The 23172-nt window shown below is 37.7% G+C and overlaps 1 protein-coding gene across 1 annotated transcript in view; it reads right to left on the bottom strand.

Annotated features, from left to right (window-relative positions):
• LOC133309954 (protein MICRORCHIDIA 6-like) overlaps positions 1–19300 on the bottom strand; it is a 43078-nt gene extending 23778 nt beyond the window's left edge. The window contains exons 1-11 of the mRNA XM_061510818.1: positions 19069–19300; positions 18340–18414; positions 18187–18221; positions 17658–17736; positions 17406–17495; positions 17255–17330; positions 16726–16804; positions 15241–15369; positions 628–726; positions 430–531; positions 200–346 (exon numbers count right to left, since the gene is read on the bottom strand). Coding sequence (XP_061366802.1) covers positions 200–346; positions 430–531; positions 628–726; positions 15241–15369; positions 16726–16804; positions 17255–17330; positions 17406–17495; positions 17658–17736; positions 18187–18221; positions 18340–18414; positions 19069–19300 — 1143 coding nt within the window. The remainder of the gene's footprint in view (positions 1–199; positions 347–429; positions 532–627; positions 727–15240; positions 15370–16725; positions 16805–17254; positions 17331–17405; positions 17496–17657; positions 17737–18186; positions 18222–18339; positions 18415–19068) is intronic.
• Positions 19301–23172: the final 3872 nt, after the last annotated feature.

The following is a 23172-nucleotide window of genomic DNA, read 5'->3' as shown; positions in this document are numbered from 1 at the left end:
AACACTAGTAATTACTAGTATCAACATAGAATCATGCATGCATATTTAGCCTCTCAAGAACCAACTCTTCTAAAATCTTAAGCCATTAGATGAAGACTCAAATGATTTTATATCTATAACATAGCCCAAGATGATTTTCCACTCAATTAATATACAACATCAAAAAAAAAAAAAAAGATTTCAGCAGTTAGACAAGAACCTTTTCAGAAACACCACTTTGTGGTCTATACAAGATAAATTCAGGATATTTAAGATCATCTGCAATGTTATGTAGCTTCACAACTTTCCCTCGTAATATAATTCTAAAACTTTCTGGTATCCGCAAGTACAATATGGACAAGTAAACCTGTTGAACATGAGAATATTAGATTTAAGAATATCCAACCTTTTATGCAGCCACTTAAGCATAATTTTCTAAATCAAGCATACACGTAAAGAATAATGAAACCGGTTAGCTATGTGTTGCTCATTTACTATCTTCTTGGCAGGCATTGTATCAATCTTCTTGATATCCCCAGCAATACGAATATCCTGCATCCAAGAAGTTCCCTATAATCAATGAAAGCATGATTTTATAATGGATAGCACAGCAACTAAAGGAAAACCAATAAAACAAAAAAATACGACCTCAGGATCAGTATCAAAGTCCAGTTCCAAATTCCCATCGTCATTGAACCATAAGTTGAAGATAATGATTTTAGTACCATGGGATCCAATGTCATCAAACTGCCAAAGTGTGAAGAATATTAAAAAAGAATCATAATCGCAGAAGGAATATGCTTAGTCTATTAAGATGGCAATAAACATTATAAACAATATGATATGTTACACTAAATACTCTACAAGGATTTCTTAGTTCATGTTGTTGGGAAAACTCGGTTCCCTCAAGCTCGGCTCAGGGGCCTTTGTGCGGAAGTCAATCAACAAGATCCTGATCTCGGATCTAGGCAATACCTCGGCCTGAACTTCACCAGGTCAGGCAGCGCAGCGGAATAATCAAAATGAAAACAGGAGAGAGAGAAGAAGAACACAACCAGATTTAACGTGGGAAAACCTTCTCAAATGAAGAAGTAAAAACCCACGGGACCTAGTCCAGATCAAAAATCCACTATGAAAATAATGGTTACAAATAATCAAATACACCAATGTGGTGGTTAACTCAACCTCTCCAACAATGGTGATAATCAAACTACCCTAGAGATGTTTCACTCAAACTCTCTCTAGAGATCTCTCAAATGCAAAGCATAAAGCTTTTGCTCAAACAATCAAATAAATCTCTCAAATTTGTTCTCACAAATTTGACCTCTCAAATCTGACCTAGCCTCCACCCACAACAATGAGTATATATAGAGGAGGTGGAAATTAGGGTTAGGGTTTTTAGGAAACCCCTCAAATGGGCTTGGGCTTAGCATTGAAGGAGGAAGCCCAACAAATCTCCCCCTCCGACTTCAATGCGTCGGCCTCAGCATCAATCCGGCTCCTTCACAGCAGTCTTCAAATTTTCTTGCTGGAACCGGCTTCGTCATCATGTCGGACCAATTTTGGTCAGTGTGCACCTTGACGAGTTCGAGCTCACCACCTTCCACCACATCCCGGATCCAGTGATACCTCACATCAATATGCTTAGTGCGGGAGTGATAGGTTGAATTCTTCGCAAGATGGATTGCGCTTTGATTGTCACAACCCAGCTCGTACTTGTCTTGATCATGGTCGAGTTCCATGAGGAACTTCTTCATCCACAGCATCTCTTTGCTTGCCTCAGTAGCGGCAATGTACTCAGCCTCAGTTGTAGATAGTGCAACACATTTCTGAAGTCTTGATTGCCAAGAGACAGCTCCTCCGGCAAATCTCATCAAATATCCTGTAGTCGACTTCCTCGAGTCGGCGTCTCCCCCTAAATCAGAATCTGAGTAGCCTTGCAACTCGGCTTTGCCTTCTCCAAATCGGAGACATAAGTCGGTCGTACCTCGAAGGTACTTGAAGATCCACTTCACTGCTTCCCAGTGCTCTTTGCCGGGGTTTGACAAATACCGGCTTACCATTCCAACAGCATACGCCAAGTCGGGTCTAGTGCAAACCATTGCATACATCAAGCTTCCGACGGCGGATTGGTAAGGGACCTTCATCATCTCATCTTTGTCATCATCAGATCTCGGACATTGCTTTTGGTTCAGCTTTATGTGTCCGGCTAGGGGGGTGCTCACTGTTTTGGCTTTGTCCATGCTGAATCTCTTCAGAATCTTCTCAATATATTTCTCTTGACTCAGCCACAGTAGCTTCTTCTGTCTATCTCGGATAATCTTTATTCCGAGAATCTGCTTTGCAGGGACGAGGTCCTTCATTGCGAAGGACGAGCTTAATGCCTTTTTCAGGGCGGCTATCCTCGATTTATCTTTCCCTACAATAAGCATGTCGTCAACATATAACAACAAAATCAGAAAATCTCCGGCCTCATACCTCTTCATAAATACGCAGTGGTCGGCTTCAGTCTTCTCAAACTTATGATCAGTCATGAATGATTCAAATTTCTTGTACCACTGTCGAGGTGCTTGCTTCAAGCCATAGAGGCTCTTCTTCAACCGACATACCAAGTCTTCTTGGTCTGGAGCTTGGAATCCTTCAGGTTGCTCCATATATATTTCTTCTTCTAAGTCACCGTGAAGAAATGTCGTCTTCACGTCCATTTGTTCTACCTCGAGGTCCATTGAAGCCGCCATGGCTAACGCAGTTCGGACCGAGGTCATTTTCACCACAGGAGAAAAAATCTCCTCAAAATCAACTCCTTTCTTCTGATTGCAGCCTTTCACTACAATCCGGGCTTTGTATCTCGGCTTTTGCCCGTTCTCTTCATTCTTAATCTTGTAAACCCATTTATTTTTCAAAACTCTTCTTCCTTTTGGCAACTCGGTCAGCTCATAAGTCTGATTCTCGTGCAGAGACTTCATCTCGTCTTGCATTGCCTTTTCCCATTCTTCTTTCTCTGAGCTCGTCACAGCCTCATCATAACTCTGAGGCTCACCGTCTTCAGCAACAACGGTGTATTCATCAGATGGGTATCTCGTAGAGGGTCTTCTTTCTCGAGTTGGATATCTCGGCTGCTCTTCAGCTTGAGAACCCGGTTCATCAATTTCATCCCGGATCTCATCATCAACTCGGACCTCAGTGTCTTGGTCATCTTCAGCTTGTTGCTGATCATCATTTTCTTGATTTTCTCCCCCTGCTTCAGCTCGGACAGGAGGGATGGGTTCTTCACGTCTGACAGTAACCCGGACTTTGGGCTTCGAGATGTCATGAATGTTCTCATGCTCATGAAAGATCACATCTCGGCTTCTCACGATCTTCTTATTGATTGGATCCCAAAGTCGGAACCCGAACTCACATCTCGGCGAACCAAGATAAATGCATTCTTTAGTCTTTGCATCAAGTTTGGCCCTTTCATCTTTAGGGATATGCACGAAAGCTCGGCATCCAAACACTTTCAATTGATTATAGGCCGCTTTCCGACCTGTCCAGACTTCTTCTGGAATTTCTCCTTCAAGTGGCCGTGATGGTGAGAAGTTGATTAAATCAACAGCTGTTTTGACGGCTTCTCCCCAGAATGATTTCGGCAATCTGGCATTGGATAACATGCTTCGGACCTTTTCTTCAATAGTTCTGTTCATCCGCTCAGCCAGTCCATTCAGCTGAGGTGTCTTGGGGGGCGTCTTCTCTAGTCGAATCTCGGCCGCTCTGCAGTATGCATCAAATGGGCCGCAATACTCACCACCATTATCAGATCGGACCACCTTCAATTTCTTGCCAGTCTCCCTTTCAACCATCGCATGGAATTCTTTAAATGATTGGAGTACCTGGTCTTTAATTTTCAACAAATATACCCACACTTTGCGGGAATGGTCATCAATAAATGAAACAAAGTACTGAGCTCCTCCAAGGGATCTTTCCGACATGGAGCAGACATCAGTATGAACGAGGTCAAGAATATACCTGCGTCGTCTAGGTTGATCCGGTCTCACAAAAGAAACCCGGTGCTGCTTTCCAGTTAGGTAGTGCGTGCAACTCTCCAACGCTTGGCCTTTCAACCCGGTCAATAATCCTTTCTTGTTCAGGATCTGGAGCCCTTTCTCGCTCATGTGGCCGAGGCGCTTGTGCCATAGTTCCAAGCTAGGTTCATCTCGGACAGAATTGGCTTCTTCGCCATTGATCTTTCCTTGCATCACGTACAAGGAGCCTTCCTTCTTACCTCGGGCCACGACCAAGTTTCCCTTGGCCAGCTTCCATCTCACACTACCGAAGTAGTTCACTAACCCGGCATCATCAAGTTTGCCTACCGAGATTAGGTTTAAACGCATGTCAGGAACATGCCTTACATCTTTCAACACAAGTCGGCATCCGACATCTGTGGTCAGAGTTACATCACCGACACCAACAATCTTGCTGGTCACTTGATTTCTCATCTTCACGACTCCAAAATCACCACCTCGATAAGAGGAGAAAAAACCTTTGTGTGGAGTAACGTGGAAGGAGGCACCGGAGTCAACAATCCAGGTGCAGTCATCATATGCAACATTCAAATAATTATCCTCACCAAGGAGGAATATATCGGCATCAGGATTTGCAGCCACCGCAGTGGTGCTCTTGTCTTCCCTCTTCTTGGGAACAATCTGATCCGGCTTCACAGAGCCGTTCTTCTCATCATTCTGCAGGGTCCAGCAGTCTGGCTTCTTATGGCCTGTCTTTCCACAGTAAAAGCACTTCAACTCATATTTCGGCTTTGACCGACCTCTGGACTTGTCTCGTCTGTCACGACCTCTACCTCGGCTTTTGCTTCTACCGCGGGAGTCGGATTTCCCTTTGTTCTCAGCAACGTTGGCCTCAGACGTACTCGAAGTACCTCGTTCTTTTCTCCTGGATTCTTCGCCCAGGAGGCTGTCTGTCACGACATCCATCTTCAATTTTCCATCTGGAGTCGAGTTATTCAGGGTCACCACCAGAGTATCCCAGCTTTCTGGCAGCGAGCTCAACAACAGCAATGCTTGCAATTCTTCATCAATTTTCATATCAGCCTTTGACAGCTGATTCACAATACCTTTGTAGGTGTTCAGGTGTTCAATCATGCTCATGTCGTCCTTGTATTCAAGCTTAACAAGTCGGCGAACCAGGTGTGCTTTGTTCCTGGGAGTTTTCTTCTGAATCATGGACTCTAATTTCGTCCACAACTCATACGCGTTCGTGAATTCGGACACGTGCTCAAAGAGGCTTTTATCAATATATTTCCTGATCGTGGCTACCGCCTTCCGACTCAGGATCTCCCACTCCTTATCTGTTTTGCCTGCCGGTCTCTCATCAAGGATAATGGGCTCATGCAAATCTTTGCAGTAAAGATGATCTTCCATCATCGGTCTCCAATATGTGAAATTATCTGCGGTCAACTTGAACATATCTCCATCATGAGTTATGCCACTGGTCTCCATCTCGTCTCCCTCAGAACCCGTCGAACTCGGGCTCTAATACCACTGTTGGGAAAACTCGGTTCCCTCAAGCTCGGCTCAGGGGCCTTTGTGCGGAAGTCAATCAACAAGATCCTGATCTCGGAAATACCTCGGCCTGAACTTCACCAGGTCAGGCAGCACAGCGGAATAATCAAAATGAAAACAGGAGAGAGAGAAGAAGAACACAACCAGATTTAACGTGGGAAAACCTTCTCCAATGAAGAAGTAAAAACCCACGGGACCTAGTCCAGATCAAAAATCCACTATGAAAATAATGGTTACAAATAATCAAATACACCAATGTGGTGGTTAACTCAACATCTCCAACAATGGTGATAATCAAACTACCCTAGAGATGTTTCACTCAAACTCTCTCTAGAGATCTCTCAAATGCAAAGCATAAAGCTTTTGCTCAAACAATCAAATAAATCTCTCAAATTTCTTCTCTCAAATTTGACCTCTCAAATCTGACCTAGCCTCCAACCACAACAATGAGTATATATAGAGGAGGTGGAAATTAGGGTTAGGGTTTTTAGGAAACCCCTCAAATGGGCTTGGGCTTAGCATTGAAGGAGGAAGCCCAACACATGTTTGATATCCTTCAACTAGCCCCGTATTTGAATTGTACGGCAGTGGCTATCATCTCTACGGACAATGTAAGAATATCAAGTTACAAAGCAGACAAAATCCACTGCAAAAATTTGTAAATTTTTTATATGGCCAAACCCTTAAATTCTCAAGTATGTGGAATCACCAGAGAGATTACCATATAAACCAAAAAGCTAGCTTTACTAACCGTGGATACACTAGCATCAAGAAAGACTTAATTTAAAGATCAAATTATCCCTATATTATAATGTCCATGTTTTTCTTAAGTGCTTAGTTTGTAATAGAGTCTTAATTCTTGTAGGATTAGGATTTCGTTCCTAATTCTTATAACAAGAGATTGTAATGCTTTCGTTCGGACAGAGTGCTCAGTTTTATGAATTATGGCAGCAAATTGTTATACCTCGTTATTTGATGCAAGAATGCTACCTTAGGTGTGACTAGGGCTGGCAAAACGGACCAGGCTGACGCGTCTCGATGGGCCGACTTTTTTGGTTTTTATTTTTTTTTAATGTAAAACAGATTCAGGCCAACCCAACCAGCCCGCCAAACGAGGTGGGACGAGCTGATTTTTTCAAGCCACTCTCAAAAGCGGGACGGGGCAGGCCGTCCGCTTTGTCACCTCTAGGTGTGACCGTTTCTTTCTTTTTCTCTTCTTCTAACCAAATTCCTTTAATTTTACCAACTGCCCATATCAGATTTTGTTAGGAATTTGAAACCTCCTAACACTAGGGTATACTGTAGGAAGGGGATCCAAGCCCACTTGAGGCACAAGGGGTGTGAATGTCATCCGCCCTTTGTGGGTGTTTTTTTTTGGGGGGGGGGGGGGGGGGGGTTGTGATAGCGGTCATGGCTGCGTGGTGTAGGAAGATAAGGGATAAAACAGAATGGAAAAAGAGAGAGGGAGGTTCAGGGAGAGAATAGATTGAAGAGTAATAGTACGGAGACACTGGCCTCTCGAAAGCCAAATATCTGTTTCTTTTTCTGCATTTCCTTGTACTTTTCATATACGAGTTTCTGGTATCATCTTGTGTCAGCAAGCCTTACTCAATACAAAAATAGTTCTCAGTTTCTGTTTGAGTTCTCTCGTTTGGGTTCTAACAGATTTCTTCCGGAAACACAATTAAAATTTCACCCCATCAAAATTTAAACTTGATTTTTCCTTCCTAAAACCTACCAAACCCCAAATCCTAATTTCATAATGTTTAAAGCACCCAATTGACCCGAAACCACATTCTAGAGTTTGCAATGCAAGCCCCTTCTGCCTTTACCTGCCTGCCTTAACTTCTAAATCTATCATCTTCTACTCTTAATCGGCCAAAAAAAACAGAGATTATTGCAATTGTTGAAGATTGAAATTATATTTTGAAATACTGTTATTATTAGATAGGAAAAAGTTGTTTCCCCATTTATTTTCTAAATGTAATCCTTCTCATTTTTAATGTTCTACTTGTGAAATGGCTAAGAGCCATCGAATTCCTTTTTATCCCAGTTTGAAGAAAAGTTCTATCCCATTTCAAGTCATTCACTCTGATGTCTGGGGCCCATCTAAAGTCCTTTCTTTTTCTCATGCTTATTATTATGTATCTTTTATTGATGAGTGTACTCGAATGATGTGGATATCCTTACTCAAACATAAAAATGAAGTCTTCTCTGTTTTTCGAAAATTTCATACTACGTTTCAAACCCAATTTCAAAGTTCAATCCAAATCCTTCAATCAGATAATGGACTTGATTATAAGAATAAATTTTTTTCTGAATTTCTAGACTCTAAAGGTATCAAACATCATACCTCATGCACTTACACACCTCAACAAAATGGATTAGCTGAACCGAAAAACATGCACTTGTTAGAAGTAATCAGGGCATCTTTATTTGACATGAATGTACCTTCCGATTACTAGGGGAGGCAGTCCTTTCAGCAGCTTATTTAATAAATCTATTGAAAAAGGTTTTCAGTATATCGATATTGAATAATTACATGAGGAATGAGGAGTATTTATACAAAAAAAAATAGCTAAGCATGACTCAGCTATGACTCACCAAACCTAATCTCATTCATAAGAATGACTCAGCTATGACTCACTAAACCTAATCACAATTAATTCTAATTAATTACAATTAATCCTAATTAATAGGAAATAAAAAACAATCAATCCTAATTAATCTTAATTATTCCTAATTAATAGGAAATAAAAACGGAAAAATATTTCAATTTAAATTCTAATTTTCTAGACTCCCCCTCAAGTTGGGAGGTAAATGTTGATCATTCCCAACTTGCCAATCAAGTCTTCAAAGGTTGGCCGGTGTAGGCCCTTAGTGAGAATATCTGCAATCTGCTCTTTGGTAGGAATATACACCACACATACACTTCCATCATCTATTTTTTCTTTGATAAAGTGGCGATCAACCTCCACATGTTTTGTTCTGTCATGGTGAACTGGATTTTGAGCAATACTGACAGCAGCCTTATTATCACAATACACTCTGACAGGTAGGGAAAAAAAGATCTTCAATTCCTCAAGGAGTCTTCTTAACCAAATTCCTTCACAAATACCATGGGCTAGAACCCGAAATTCTGCTTCTGCACTGCTCCGGGCAACAACTGTTTGTTTCTTAGTTCTCCAGGTCACAAGATTTCCCCAAATATAGGTGCAATATCCTGAAGTGGATCTTCGGTCCAATGCAAAGCCAACCCAATCTACATCTGTATATATTTCAATCATCCTCTTGTCTCCCCTTTTAAAGAACAATCCTCGACCAGGGGTGTTTTTGAGGTACTTCAGAATTCTATAAACTGCACTCAGGTGTTTTTCCTTAGGAGAATGCATGAATTGACTAACCATGCTAACTGCAAATGCAATATCAGGCCGAGTGTGAGATAAGTAGATCAACTTCCCCACCAATCTCTGATATTGCTCTTTGTCAACTTTTTTCCCATCTTCGATTCCATATTTAATATTGGGTTCAACTGGAGTCTCTGCTGGCTTGCACCCAAGCATTCCTGTTTCTTGTAACAGGTCTAGAATATATTTCTTCTGAGTTAAAGAAATTTCTGCCTTACTTCGAGCAGCTTCCATGCCTAGGAAATATTTGAGAGATCCAAGATCCTTCAGTTCAAACTGATTAGCTAAACATTTCCTCAAAGAGCTTATCTCCTCACAATCATTACCTGTGACAATTATGTCATCGACATAAACAATGAGAATAGATATTTTACCACCATTAGAGTGTTTTAAAAATAAAGTGTGATCAGTCTGAGTTTGGAGGAATCCTCTTCCCTTAACAGCTTCAGTAAACTTCTCAAACCACTCTCTAGGAGATTGTTTAAGACCATAGAGAGACTTTTTCAACTTGCATACTGAATCGTCTCCTTTTTCAAAACCAGGTGGTGGATCCATATAAACTTCTTCATGTAGATCACCATTCAAGAAAGCATTCTTTACATCTAATTGTTGAAAGGGCCAACCAAGATTTGCAACAAGTGATAAAAGAATTCGGATAGTGTTAAGCTTGGCAACAGGGGCAAATGTCTCTTGATAGTCTATCCCATGAGTTTGAGTGAATCCCTTAGCAACCAGTTTGGCCTTATACTTGTTGATGCTGCTATCTGCATTAAACTTTATTGTGAATACCCACTTGCAACCTACTGTTTTCTTTCCTCTGGGTAATGCTACAGACTCCCAAGTTCCATTTTTGTTGAGTGCATCCATTTCTTCAAAGACTGCATTCCTCCATTTTGGATCATCAAGTGCTTCTTGGATATTTTTTGGTATTTTTGTACTGTCTAACATAGTGTTGAAAGCAAAGCACGAAAACCTGGGGACAACTTTTCATATGTGATATGATGAGAAATAGGATGAGCAGTACAAGATCTAGTACTTTTTCGGAGAGCAATAGGCACATCTAGGTTGGCTGTATCAGTGTTGCTGGAACTAAGACTCGAGTCAGAATCCTGGCAGTCTAGAGGCTCCTGAGGTGATTCTCGCCTGCTGTAAAACTTTCTCCATTTCCCGGGAGGATCTCCATTATCTGACACATTAACTCTCCCTGTCTTTTGCATAATGACTCCCCCTGTCTCCAACGGCAAAGGCAAAACAACAGAATCATTTGGTTTCCAAGACTTATCTTCATCAACCCCAATAGACTCCCCCTGAAGAGAAGTCGAAGGAAAAAAAAGATTGTCTCTCATCAAATGTGACATCCATAGAAACAAAGACCTTATGAAGTGAAAATGAGTAACACTTGTAGCCCTTTTGGTTAGGAGGATATCCTATGAAGACACATTTAATGGACTTACGATCGAGCTTGGACCTTTGATGGGGAGGATGCAGCGTCAGACTTATTCTTTAGAAGGTATACCCAACATACCCTAGAGTGATCATCTATGAAAGTTATAAACCAACGAGCACCAGAGATATTTTTTTCACGGGCTGGACCCCATATATCACTATGAATCAAGGTAAATGGAGAAGAATCATGATGGACTCTAGGAGGATAAGAAACACGAGAATGTTTTGCAAGCTGACAAATATCACAAGAAAAAGAACTCGGATTTTTATTGATAAATAAGCTTGGGAACAACTTCTGAAGATAAATGAAATGTGGGTGTCCTAACCGACGATGCCACAACAAAACATCATTATAATCATCAGACAAAGATACCGAGTGGTTCACAAAATTTTTTCCTTCACAAGAATCTTTTTCTAAATAATAAAGTCCTTCTTCCTCTCTAGCACTGCCAATCATCAGCCCCGAGTCCTGTTCCTGGAAAACACAAGCATTGACAGAAAACTTGGCAACACAATGTAACTCAGACGTAAGTTTGCTGATAGAGATAAGGTTACAAGTAAGAGAGGGAACATGAAGGACTGAGTTCAAAGTAATGTGTTCAGAAAGTTTAATGGATCCTTTTCCAGCAATAGTAGAGAAGCTGCCATCTGCTGTTCTTATTCGTGATTGTTGATAGAAAGGGGTATAAGAACAAAATAAGGTTGCATTACCTGTCATATGATCTGAAGCCCCTGAATCGAGAATCCATCGACTACTATTATCAACATGGAACGCTATACCTTGTTGAGCAACATTGCTGGATGGGAATTTACTTTCAATAAACATGGCTGCGTGTGGTAACGCGTAGGGCGGACGCTCCGTCCTTTCTCTAGCGCGTGGGGGCGCGTGGCTCAGCAGAATCCGATGGTCCTTCTTGAAACTTGTAGATCGGCTCCTTCTGTTTCGAATGGTGCGGATCTTGGCCGGAAATGTCGCCGGAAAATTTTTCCGACGGCTGCTGACGGTGGTGGAAAGCTGGGATTTTGCCTTCTCAGTGATTGGTAGCCTTACTTTGCTCTTGGGACTTTGTAGAAAGGGAAAATAACCTTAATAATGGTTGGAGGTTGAGTTTTCCAGCGTTGTGCCGCCGGTTTGACGGTGTTTGTGGTGGCTGAGTTTTCTCAAGACCAACCCGCTCTGATACCATATAAAGAACCAATTCAACCCAAAAGCTTAAGCTGTTGGGTGAGGCTACATTAATGGTTTTATATATCTCAACACGCCCCCTCACACGAGAGCCCACTGGGCTTGAAGGGTGGACAATGCACAGGCCCACTTACCTGTGCGAAGAAAGAAATTCCACTAGAAAGAAGTGGGGGGCAGTGAGGATCGAACCCGGACACGAGGCTCTGATACCATGTAAAAAACCTTGGGATACACCACCCCAAAAGCTAGCTCAAAGGGTGGGAGTGCCCAATGCCTTATAAACTCCACATTAGTTGCACATACAATCAATATGGGACTATATATCTCAACACGCCCCCTCACACGAGAGCCCATTGGGCTTGAATAGTAGAAGATGCAACAGGCTCAGCCTAGCTGTGCTAAAAAAGTCCACAAGAGAAAGTGGGGGGCGGCGAGGCTTTGATACTATGTAAAGAACCAATTCAACCCAAAAGCTTAAGCTGTTGGGTGAGGCTACATTAATGGTTTTATATATCTCAACAAAATCGTACTCCCTCTAGTTCTCTAAATTTTCTTACTCCCCAGCAAAAACTTGAAACTTTCTTCTCTATCCCTCATGTAATGAATCTTGAACCTAGAGTCTTTGGTTGTACTGCCTATGTCCATGTTCCCAAACCTCTACGAAACAAGCTTGATCCTTGTGCTAAGAAATGCATCTTTGTTGCATATTCTGACCTTCAAAAGGGATACTGTTGCTTTGATCCTACCACCCACAAAATGCATGTTACCCTTGAAGTATCTTTTAGGGAAACCGAAGCCTTTTATGCAGGGGGAGTTTCTTCTTCTTCTCAGGGGGGAGATCCAGCACAATAGAGAAGAAGAATTCTGGCTATCTATTTCTATGGTTCCTACTCCAATTCTTTCCAACACAAATGATCAGCTCACCAACACTAATTCTCCTCAAAGCTCTTCACCTGAAGTAATCTTTGATCCTCCAGAAGCAGATCTCAACGATGCAAGTCCTCCTTTACCGTATGAGACACCATGTCTAACTGAATCACCTGTTGTACATGATTCTGAACTACATTCTGAACCCAGAACCGAGTTGATTCCTTTCCCTAGTACAGATCCTTCAACTTCTGCTGCTCCTAATAGTATTCAAATCAGAAAATCAGAGAGACTGAATAAAGGCAAACCCAAAGCTGTTTATGAACCAGACTCGAAAGTGAAAGTAAAGTATCCTATTAGTAATTATGTGTCATCTCATAGGCTGTCTGGATTATATACTCTAACAATTGATCAATTATCTACTGTATATATTCCTAATAGTGTGCAGGAAGCTTTGGAAGATCCTAGATGGAAGCAAGCAATGAATACTGAGATGGAAGCACTCCAGCACAATAAAACTTGGAGATTAACCTCTCTACCGAGTGGGAAGATGACAATTGGGTGCAAATGGGTATACACCGTGAAGCTAAAAGCAGATGGGAGTATTGATAGATACAAGGCAAGGCTTGTAGAAAAGGGATACACACAAAGGTAGGGAGTAGACTATCAAGACACGTTTGCTCCTGTGGCTAAACTTAATACAATCAAAATCTTAATATCCACTGCTGCAAATAGAGACTGGCCATTGAAACAGTTTGATGTAAAGAACGCTTTTTTGAATGGTGACTTAGAAAAGGAAGTCTACATGGAGGTTCCACCTGGAGTGAAGCTAACTTCTTCAAAGGAGAATGTAGTTTGCAAACTGGAAAAGGCTCTATATGGCCTTAAACAATCACCCAAGGATGGTTTGGAAGGCTCTCTTTAGCAATGAAGAAGTTTGGTTATAAGCAAAGCAACTCGGATCATACATTGTTCATAAAGCATAACAAAAGGAAGGTAACAATACTCATTGTCTATGTAGATGATATGGTGCTAACAGGGGATGATGTAGAAGAAGAAATGAAGTTACTTGAGAAGAAATTAGCTGCTGAATTTGAAATGAAGGATCTGGGTCCTCTAAAATATTTTCTTGGAATAGAAATTGCAAGATCTGAACAAGGTATATTTCTGTCTCAAAGGAAATACATTTAAGATCTTTTGTCCGAGACTGGACTGATGGCTTGCAAGCCTGTTGATACTCCAATGGAAGTGAATCATTCTTTAGGTGTTTATCCGGATCAGGTTGAGATAGATAAGAGCAGATATCAAAGGTTAGTAGGAAAATTAATTTATTTATCACATACTAGACCTGATATAGCATATTTTGTAAGCATTGTAAGTAGGTTCATGCACTCTCCTAGTGAAGAGCATATGAAGGCAGTATATCGTATTTTGAGGTATCTCAAAGGTTCTCCAGGGAAAGGACATTTGTTTTCAAAAAATAATAGAGCATGCATTGAAGGATACACAGACTCAGATTGGGCAGGTGATAAAACCACAAGGCAATCAATTTCAGGGTATTTTACTTTTGTAGAGGGAAGTCTGGTTACATGGAGGAGCAAGAAACAAAAGGTAGTGGCAAGATCCAGTGCTGAGGCTGAATTCAGAGGTATAGCCTATGGTGTTTGCGAACTGCTATGGGTGAGAAATATTCGAGCTGACTTGGGAATTTCATATGATAAACCAATGAGTCTCTTCTGTGATAACAAAGCAGCTGTGGAAATAACAAAAAATCCAGTTCAATATTATAGAACCAAACATGTTGAAGTGGATAGACATTTTATAAAGGAAAAGCTTGATAATCAGATAATTCGAATTCCTCATGTTCGGTCCCAGGAGCAACTTGCTGATGTATTAACAAAAGTTGTCTCAGGAAAAGTGTTTGAAGAAATCATTGGCAAGTTGGGCATGATTGATATCCATGCACCAACTTGAGGGGGAGTGTTGAAGATTGAAATTATATTTTGAAATACTGTTATTATTAGATAGGAACAAGTTGTTTAGATTAGAGAATTTTTGTAATTCAGTTACCTATTATTCGGATAGGTTGTTATTAATACTTGTATAAATACACCTCATTTAAGAGGTAACAAATAAATGAAATAGATGTATAGTTCTCTGGATTGAGTTTTAATAGCAATAAATCTCTCTGGTCTCTCTGAAGATTAGTAATAGAAAGAGAAACACCCTAAAAAAGCAGTAAGCCAATCCACTAAACACCAAGGCAATGCTAAACAAACAATTCTCTCCCATAAAGGAGCTTCTGGCTTTCCTCTCTAAAAACTGATCAGCATTCAGCATCACTGAACAGCTCAAGCCTTAGATGGCAAGAAACCCATTCACCCCTTACTGTTTTACCAATTATATTTGATGCCAAATTTGACACCAATATATCAACAAAATAGATAAACAGAGGTGTACCACAATTATAAATGGGGAATCCTACATTCGTATATTGCAACCACAACTCCTAAGAGAAACCTAACTGATATTAAGGAATAGAAAAAAAAGGGGAGAATAGGTCTCAAACCAAAGTATATGTTCTGTTGTAAGGCTGTATTGTCTAGAACAATGGAAAAGAAAGAGCAGAGAATAAAAATCTGACAATCCTTCAAAGTAAATTATATGTTCAAGCCATAAATAAGGTTATGTTGTCAGGAACAATGAAACAGAAAAAGCAAAGACAGAAGTATAACAACCATTCAATATGTTCTGAAAGAGGCAACCGGTTTTCAAAGATAAGAAAAATTTGGAGACTGACCTGTTTCATAAGTTCTGCTTCAGATGAATATGGAGACCAGTTCAACAGCATAGACAAATTAGACCTAAAATGCTCTCGGCCATTTAGTATTTCCAAGGATTCAGTTGATGAATTAAACTCATAATTAACCTGAAATGAACATGATCAATTAGTAGCACAAATTGAAACTTATAGAGTAGATAGAACCTTCATTCTATAAAAGGGTTATCATCAGAAGGAGAATATAGGGAATGCATCAAACCATCATGATGGTTTACAAGAGAGAGAAAAGCTGGTAATAAGGCTCAGCAATATCCACCATAACAATGTCAAGTTAACTTAAGAGTACTCTACACCAACACACAAGTGTACTGATAATCAAAAGAGTGGAAAAAGTAAAGGGTAAAAGTAAAATACATTTCACCGCTCCTGAAGTACAGTCCTTTCTCAATTGGATTTCGTTCTTGATTAAGGCAAAGATCAATAAAAACACAAGCCTTTTATGAAATATTCCTCACCTGAATTTTTTATTTTTTTTATTTTATCACTTAATCCCATGTAGTTTGGTTAATTGGTTTTAAGTGAAATGTTACTTGTTTCAGTTAAATAAATCAGAAGTTAGCCTTTAAAAACCAAAATTCAAAGGGGATAAAGTGATAAATAAACAAAATTCAAGGAGGTTAAACGGTAAAGAAAAACTTTTTGTGACAGTAAGGTCATGTTCTATGAAGCACCGACACTTCAAAAATCCTGACGTGTCGTGTCTGACACTTCCCGACACTCCAATACTCGTTGCAAAGACTCAAAAAAGGTTCAAAGGTTACATTGTGTTACATTTTGAGTTCCAACTATTAGATTCGTTCGATTACGATTACGATTTATTGAGTTTAATATAAACATTTGGGATATATTATGTTTCCTTGCAAAATTGATGGGTATTATAAGTTTAGCTTTATTTTTTTGTTAAATTATTGAATACTAAATATAATATACACCACATAAATTAACAATATTATATAATATCAAAACGTGTCCTAACGTGTCGAAATTCAACATTTTTTAGAATTAACGTGTCGGAGTGTCGTGTCGTGTCGTATCGTATCTCGTGTCCCATGTTGGTGTCGGTGTCGGTGCAACGTAGGTCATGTTGTGTGCACATGCCTAATGCTGCATTTAATTTAACTGAAAAACTAAGTCTTCAATTACAACCAAACATCAAGGGCGTTAAGTGATAAAAAGAAAACTTCTGGGTGGTAAGTTGAGGAAGGGCTATACTTTAGGGAGATATTTTACCAAAAGTAAATAAACATGATAATTGGTTCAAACAATCAGGATAAGGCACGCTATAAAATAGTAATTTCTGGAGTAAGCCTCTGGACCTAGCAATATACTATTACCATTTCAATTTTTTAAGTAACAAATCAGCATCAAGAAGAAAATTAGTATTTTAATAAATACACTATATAAAGCAGAACCTTCTAAGTGATAAAAATGGGAAATACTCACCATGGGTACTACAATTCTGTCAAGCTGTGTTCGCATCAAGAATGTATAAGACAGAAGTCCAATGCTTTGGGTCAATATCCTGATCAACAAGCAATCAGTAAGAAAAAAGAAAAATAATAGCAATTGAACTTTTTTCTAATAATTTCACATATTGTTGTACAACCATCCTGCCTTAACCTTCATCTGAGCAAGTGAAGGAAAGAATAGAAAGAGAGTGAGAGAAAGAACCAACTAGGTTGTAATTATAAACGTACAAAGAATGGATTGGTTTTAGGTTATAGCATCCAGAGACAGAGAGTTCAACTTCCCAACATTAGAGAACATTGTGTCAATGTTCTAAAACACTGTAATCTATCTTCCCATTTCTCTAAGGATATAAAAAAGAAGCATCAGAAAATTGGAGCAGTCATTTTCAGTTTTTGCAATCAGAATTTCAATTTCAATATACAAAGTCATGTGAAACTATAGCACAATGCCTAAACAAACTATAGCGTAAAGTCATGTGAAATTTTCACTTTTGGTCCCATACATATTATTCAAGTGGCGACTGAAGACAATGGCATCTGCACCCAGTCTCATACTACCAGTCTTGAAGCCATTTCCATCTGCAAGGCCAAAATAAAAAATAAATACAAAAGAGAATACCAAAATCATTGCATAAAAAATGCCACGGTCCGTACACTGTCCAATTGCAAACTTCGACTTTTTATCTGAAAAACCAAAGCTCATGCAACGGCGCATCGCTTCTGGATCCATTCCAGCACCATTGTCTGATTGCCAAGTTTCAACACAAAATCAAAACAATTAGAATATAGCATATGACCAAATCACCATTTTCAAGGAAAAAAAGTTCTTATACAAGATTCAGAAGTAGGAATTCAAAACCACGACCTATCAACTCCAATAATTGACGAGTACCAGAAGCAATATACCTCGGATCAACAAAGCTGGACTTCCATCCTTCGGATTAGAAATTTTATCTACAATAACAAAAGTGGCCCCGTTTTGGACCTACACTATGAACAAAAGTCAACAATGCGATACAAAATAAGAAAATGAAATGCAAAATATTAAATGACAGCTTCAAACATGACAAAAACACAAAATAGTAGAGACAACAGAATTAAAATTTAACAATAATATATGCAAGAACAATTAAAGAATAAAATAATCGAATAAACATGACCTGACATCAAAGTCTAGTTCAAAATGAATGTATCAAAGAAAGAAAGATTCTACAATTTTATATATTTCATATATTTCAATTTCAATGTTAAGAGACCGTGCCAAATCAAGACAAAAAAAAAAAAAAGTAATTTAGGATAGGAAAATAACACAGGTGAATAGACACCGCACTACTAGTCGCCAATAGCTTAGTATGCTGCAAAAGATCAAAGAAAATAGCGCTATAGACTTTAAAACTTCTAGTAGTTTCAGAGTTCAAACATCAGGAAAAATCACCTCATCAACAGCATTATCGAGAAGCTCAGCAATGGCTGCAGACAGAAAAACAGAGGTAAAGACCAACTCATGAAAATAATCACAAAGGTGGGTGTCTAGAAGAATCATTGAGAAGAGATAAGTTTAAATAGATCATCAGAAGTCAGAACATACCACCAAATGCCCACTTATGTGAAGTTGCATTTGAGTGAAGGAACAATGGGTGGACATGTAGATAGTTTCCTGCATCTGCAATTCAATAAAAAAAACATATACATAATGAGTCCCGAAGCACAAACACCCTTTGAACCTACGGGCTACAAGCTTAGCACATAGCATCAGATATCTGAGTAACTATAATCCTATGAAATTTAAGAGGGAAAAAAAATATTTGTTAGTAATTAGCAGTCTATTTAAAATCTTGGTTGACAGAATATTGATGGTACTAGTATCTCAAATTTGTCAGGCGAGTCCAGGGGGAGCCCGTGATGGGAGCCACCACCAATGAGCTAAGGCTACACCAATAGTAGCAAGTGAATCCGACACCATGTCTCAACCCAAAACCTTAAGGCATTGGGTTCATGGGTCACTAAGGCTACACCAATCGTAGCAAGTGGATCCGACACCATGTCTCAACCCAAAACCTTAAGGCATTGGGTTCATGGGTCTTTCCATTTATATACTCTTCACTTAGTCCATTATCAACCAATGTGGGACTCATCACACTTGAATATCCCAACAAAATTCAACAAGAAACACTATTGGAGACTAACTCCTTACACACAAGCAAAATCTCAGCAAAAACTACAAACGTTCCAACCAGTAATGCAATCAACAAGAAAACATAAAACAAAGCTGTTCAACTGCTTCCATATTAATTTGAGAAAATTTATGTTGGATTACTTTGTTCGCTAACTTCAGAACCAAACCCATTATCGTAGTTGCCAGCTTTCCAAAACTGCCTGCATATGGGTGCTGCACAAAGTGACTGAGGACAAGAAAGGCCACTGTCATCAACTGGCGAAAAGCTCTGCTCCAGTATGCCAGAATGACTATGACACTCTTTAACAGCTCTTGGACTATGATTTTCCCCTTCATCATCACTGGATAAATCCACAATTTCTATTGTGCCCATCTTTATGCCTGTAACACCAAAGTAAATCATAAATAATTGAGTGAACATGATGAAACAAGAACACAACAGAGTAACTAAGTAGGGGAAGCAAGTCCGTTTAATAACACAAAATTATTAACACATAACAAATGGCAATGCTTCATGTTGAAAAAGATTCATGTGACTAGGAGAGGTTTGAAACTAATACATGAATTTCAAATGAATGCCTGCATTTTAAAACAAGCATGCAAAATTACTATATCCATAATTGTTGAGAGAGACAGAGTTCAGAGTGCCCAAAATATCCAGGACTTCTGGATAGTTAATTCTACTATAAGTAAGAAATTCACGGTGGAAAATTTATAATCCTTCTATGCAATAAAACAATAATATTACACGTTTCTTATAATCATTCTAGTTTTAAAAAAAATTCAGAAGAAAAGGGTTGGCACTTGGCAATGAGAACATTTTGACACTTTTATTACAAGCTGACTGATGCAGCAGCCCATTCTTAAAGCAAAGCTATGCTCAAGAATGTTGTTTTTTTTACAAGTTGCTTTATTAAAGGTGTTATACAAATCTCCCGCAAAAGAAAACAATATGTTTTGGTAAAATATGACAAATGCTATTGCAGGTGGCAACTTCAGTAGAAATTATTTTTAAATTGCAGTGAGGATATCAAATTACAATAATATTATATATTATAAAGCAAAAAGTGCATGAGGTTTTAAAGTAATAAAGAATAAATATTAAAATTAAGGATATTAAGAGTACTGAAAATAAGTTAATGAGAATTCCCACATTATATTAGTCTTATATAATTAGTCTTTATGTAATTGTTAGGTCCCACTTCCTTTGTGCTATTTATGTAATTGTTATAGCCACATTTGTCTCCCTTTTCCATGATTACTCAACAGGGGAAAACGATCCAAATTGCATATAAGAGTTTTGGAACAATCAAAGTTCTTTGCAAGGTGCGGTAGCCTAAAAACTATAATAAATCCTAATTATTAAATATCAACCTAGGAAACGAACGCAAACAATGCCAACACAGAGAAGCAGTTACAGAGTAAACAGAAGAAAAAGTTTGAGAACATATAATGCTAAAAACAATGGTAAAGTTCAAAAAACTTGGTTTGCCTTAAAACTCTTTGTATTTCTATTTTTTGAATGATTTATTTTTTAATAATTTTTTCCGCTCCAGTTTATTTAAATTAAATTAAATTAAACGCTAAAGTCACCAAGAGCATCATAGTGTTCATTTTAGAAATTTACATATTTATGTGAGGTCAAAGTATTAAATCATTAAAAAATTATTATATAACCCAAATAAAAGTTTTTTTTTACATATTCTTATTTATAGAATTTAAATGGAGAAAAAATGTATCATTTATAAATTGGAATTTAAATGAAAAAAAAAAAAGCATATGCAAAATAAAATGATACAAACTAAAATATACAAACGACAACTAGAAATGGATAAATAATAGAATCCACACTAACGTTTTCAACGACAATATTAATTTTGTATTTACACTCAAATTTAATCGTTGATCCGTTTGTATTAAATGGTTTATATATTTAATCGTTGATCCGTTTTTTAAATTGGTTATAAAACTAATTCTGAGAATGGGAAGATTAAAGATTAAGATTTCATGCTCCTTGCATTGGTAGTGGAGATTTAACCGTGATTTTTCTCTACCCACTCAACTCTCTTACGTTTGATGTTGTTAAAATCGAGATTTTAAATAAAATCGGAAGAGAATTAAAAAATCATCAAACGTAAAATCATAATATAAAAAAAAATCATAAAAAATCATAAAATCGTAAAATCATTTAGAATATTAGTAAAATCGTTTTGATAAAACAAAAAATCGTAAAAACGTAAAATAGTAATGATAAATCGAGATTTTAACAAAAATGCTTACGTCAACTGAGCTTCCATGATTGGATGTAAACTCGGGCTTATTTGAACTTCATACAAACAACTAATGCCTAAAATCCACTATGGTGATGAGATTAGGCGTGCGTGTTTGTTAAATGGTAACAGCAGCTACGGAAGCATCACGCAACTAAAAATGTGAAGCATCTATAAAAACACACCAATATCCACAGTGATTTTTTTCAACTTGCATCCACCAAAATCCACAACTTCTAGGCTATATGAACGAATAAACAGAAATAATTCAGGAGCTTACCAAAAATAGAATGCGACGAAGACAAAGGGGAAGTGAAGAGTGTGAGGTCCAAAGAATGAAAAGGACGATCAGAGAACAACGGAGTCTGCGTTGTAACTTGCAAGTGAGCCCGAAGCTTCTTCTCTTCTCCCGCCTCTTCGTATGCTTCCTTTTATCTTTGTTTCTAAGAAATCATGTGAATAATTTTTTGTATTTTATTCACATGATTTCACACGAAACAAGATTTTACGTGTGTATAAGATAATTTTATTTATTAAAATATAAAATCATTAATAAATGGTTGTATCCCTCGTCTAATGTCGATGGGATGGGACCACGCCCTTTATTTGAATATTAGGACGACGAAAATGACCACAGATCCCTTCTTGTTTTGGTAAGTTTCAAAGTGCTGGCGGAAGCTCTACGACCCGAAGAAAGCTTTTATATTGGGGAAAAATGGCACCATGACAGGTTGGCATTCCTCAATTTTCTCTCTCCAAAATATAAATATAATAAAGGTTTTTTTTTTCTACAGTCAATATAGATAATTTATTTATATTAAGTTCAAAATAATGTTATTTAGATGCAAAAATCAAGTTGTTTTTATAATTATAATTTATTTCAAGATTATAATAGTCTTTTTCATTATAGTTTTTTTAATTTTTCAATCTAAAATGACATCATTTTGGAAGCGAACGTATATAACTTATTTACATTTACTGTAGAAACATCTATTATATATATAAAGGAGAACCAAAGAAACTCTTTTGTGTTCACACTATGTATTCACACTGTGTGTTCACATTATGTGTTCACACTATGTGTTCACACTTGCATCCCTAAAAAATGTTGACGTGTCAAGCTCTAATTTGATTTCAGGTGCGTGTTCACATTGTGTGTTCACACTATGTGTTCATACTTGCATTAATATTTAAAAAATGGGTTTTATTAATGTTATGTAACATAATTTAAGTGTTGTTTCCAACACATACAATAAAAAGGAAAGAAAGTGGAATGATGAAAGAGAAAGAAAAATATGTGGATCCCACCTTTTTAATGTGTGTGTAGGAAAGTGAGGTTATATTATGTTACATGATAAACATAAAACCTTTAAAAAATAAAATAAATAAAAATTCATAATAATGACTTTTTATACAAAAACGAAAAATCGAAAAGGATGATTAATGACCCACCATCATTAATTGTTGCATTGGAAGATGAAAGGTTTTTAATTATTGCATTGGAAGATGAAAGGTTGTATATAGGGCCAAAAAATTATGTGTATTTTTATTTTATTTTTTGTAATCTATATGTGTATTTATTTTTTCTTAATTTTAGTTAATTCATATCATAATATAGTTAAATTGTGAAATGATCCATTTACAATTTTTTTTATAAATTTTTGCAAATTATATTATATACTTTCGGAACTACATAGTGTAACTTAATGTACTTTTGGGAGTACATAGTGTAGTTTGTAAACAAAAATTATATTAAATACAGAGCACTTGAACAAGGCAGTACCAAGAAGAATTATAATTTTATTAATTTTTTTTTAATTTTACTAAATTGTTTTTTATACAAGTAGAAATTGAACACATAACCTAACACAACTTACCCAAATCTCTTACAAATAATATTTTAAGTTTTAGATAGGGCCAAATTATAATTTTAACCAGGGCAAAATTATAATTAATTATATAATTATATATAATA

This window comes from Gastrolobium bilobum, unplaced genomic scaffold (genome assembly GCF_033153095.1).
Source record: "Gastrolobium bilobum isolate Gb01-03AN ecotype WA unplaced genomic scaffold, APGP_CSIRO_Gbil_v1 utg12850, whole genome shotgun sequence".
NCBI classification, from domain to species: domain Eukaryota; kingdom Viridiplantae; phylum Streptophyta; class Magnoliopsida; order Fabales; family Fabaceae; genus Gastrolobium; species Gastrolobium bilobum.
The sequence above is the reverse complement of the archived record's forward strand: the minus strand, read 5'-3'. Positions and strand labels throughout refer to the sequence as shown.